Source organism: Egretta garzetta, unplaced genomic scaffold (genome assembly GCF_000687185.1).
Source record: "Egretta garzetta isolate BGI_Z169 unplaced genomic scaffold, ASM68718v1 scaffold7, whole genome shotgun sequence".
NCBI lineage: Eukaryota > Metazoa > Chordata > Aves > Pelecaniformes > Ardeidae > Egretta > Egretta garzetta.
Window position 1 is genome coordinate 3144145 of NW_009260350.1, and position 1716 is coordinate 3145860.

Sequence of the window (1716 nt, forward strand, 5' to 3'; positions counted from 1 at the left end):
CGCCCCGGCGGGGGCGGCGGGCAGGCACCGCCTGCCACAGCTGCATGGCTGCAACCAGCCCAGTGCCCACTGCAGCTCCCAGCGCCCAAACTGGGGCCTCCCCAACTCCTTGGAGGCCCCAGATGGAGCAGCTTTATGGGGCAGATGGGTGGCCAGTGGGACACATCACCCACCACAGCACCCCACGGGGGGTGAGAGGGGATGGAGGGACTTTGGGACACGTCCCTGTGGGGCAGGGGGCCACAGTGGAGAGGGAAAGTGGGGAGGGGGAAAGGAAAGGAGGAGCCTCGTGGGGTCCCTGGGGGGAGCAAAACCCAGCAGGGTGAGGGGAGGAGAGAAGGAATGGGAGGGACAGATGGACGGAGAGGAGGGCGTGTGCACTGGGATGGAGGGACAGATGGACAGGCAGATGGGTGGGTGGATGGATGGATGGATGGGCGTAGGAATGAAGTGACAGACAAGTAGAAGTATACTGGGACGGAGGGAGGGAGGGAAGGAAGGAAGGAAGGAAGGAAGGAAGGAAGGAAGGAAGGAAGGAAGGAAGGAAGGAAGGATGGATGGAAGGAAGGATGGATGGATGGATGGAAGGAAGGATGGATGGATGGATGGATGGATGGATGGATGGATGGAAGAAAGGATGGAAGGAAGGGTGGATGAATGGATGGAAGGAAGGATGGATGGAATGACAAACAAATATGCAGTGAGATAGACGCATGGATGAATGGACAGCTGGACAGACAGAAGAATGGAACAACAGGCAGATAAACAGATACACACTGGGGTGGAAGGATGGATGGATGGGTGGAAGGACGGATGGATGGGTGGATGGATGTTCCTGCTCAGCGCCAGCCCCTTACCCGTGTCCTGCCGGAACTGGTGCATGGACTGGAGGTCGATGACGTAGGGCGCCAGCTGGACGTCGACCTGGCCCAGCACCACGCTGCCACGGGCGTCCTCCTTCAGCACATTCTCGATGTGGTGGCAGACGGCGGCTGAGGAGGGCCGCCAGCGCCCATGCTCATTCAGCCACTCCCACACCACCACGCGGGCCATGTTTTGGGGGGGAAAGCCCAGGCCACCGGAGGCCAGCATGGCCCCCGAGCCCTGCCGCGCCATGCCGGGGAGACAGTGGCTCAGCCCTGTGCCATACCCCGGCACAGGGATGTGGTGTTCACCTGGAGCCCCTCCAAATCCTCCTCCCGGCTCCCACTGGCTGTGGGCTCCGCAGTTCAGCAGAGCAAATGCTGCGGGGCTCTGCAGAGATGGGCGCTGCCAGCCAGGTCCCCGAGGTCCCCAAGCTGCTTGGTCCCGCTCCCCCGGGGCTGCTGCACTGGGCTGGGGCCATCCATCACCCGAAACGTCTTCCTCGGCCCTTCCTCCTCCCTGCGGCACTGGCAGGGCTCAGGCTCCAAAAAGTCACCGGGACCACCCTGGGCTGCGTCGGCTCAAGGGTGACCAGTGGCTGCAGATGATACAGGGGGCACACGACCACGGTGCTGTCCCCACAACATCCCCTCCTCCTCTTCCTCCTCGTGTCCCGCCACTCAGCCTACATCCTTGGTGGCTCCACAGCTGTCCCTGCTCCCCAGCACATCACCGGTGGGAAATGAGGGGGGTGTCACCTGCAAAACAGGGCCATGGCACTGGTCACCCCGGGTACCACCATGCTGGTGGCGGCTGGGGGACTGTCCCCATCACCCCCACAGAGCTGGCGGG

The 1716-nt window shown here is 62.8% G+C and overlaps 1 protein-coding gene across 1 annotated transcript in view; it reads right to left on the minus strand.

Moving 5' to 3' along the window:
- Positions 1 to 1116, minus strand: part of DTX1 (deltex E3 ubiquitin ligase 1) — an 11884-nt gene extending 10768 nt beyond the window's left edge. The window contains exon 1 of the mRNA XM_035898375.1: positions 858 to 1116. Within this exon, the coding sequence (XP_035754268.1) occupies positions 858 to 1116 (259 nt within the window). The remainder of the gene's footprint in view (positions 1 to 857) is intronic.
- Between the last annotated feature and the right edge of the window lie 600 nt (positions 1117 to 1716).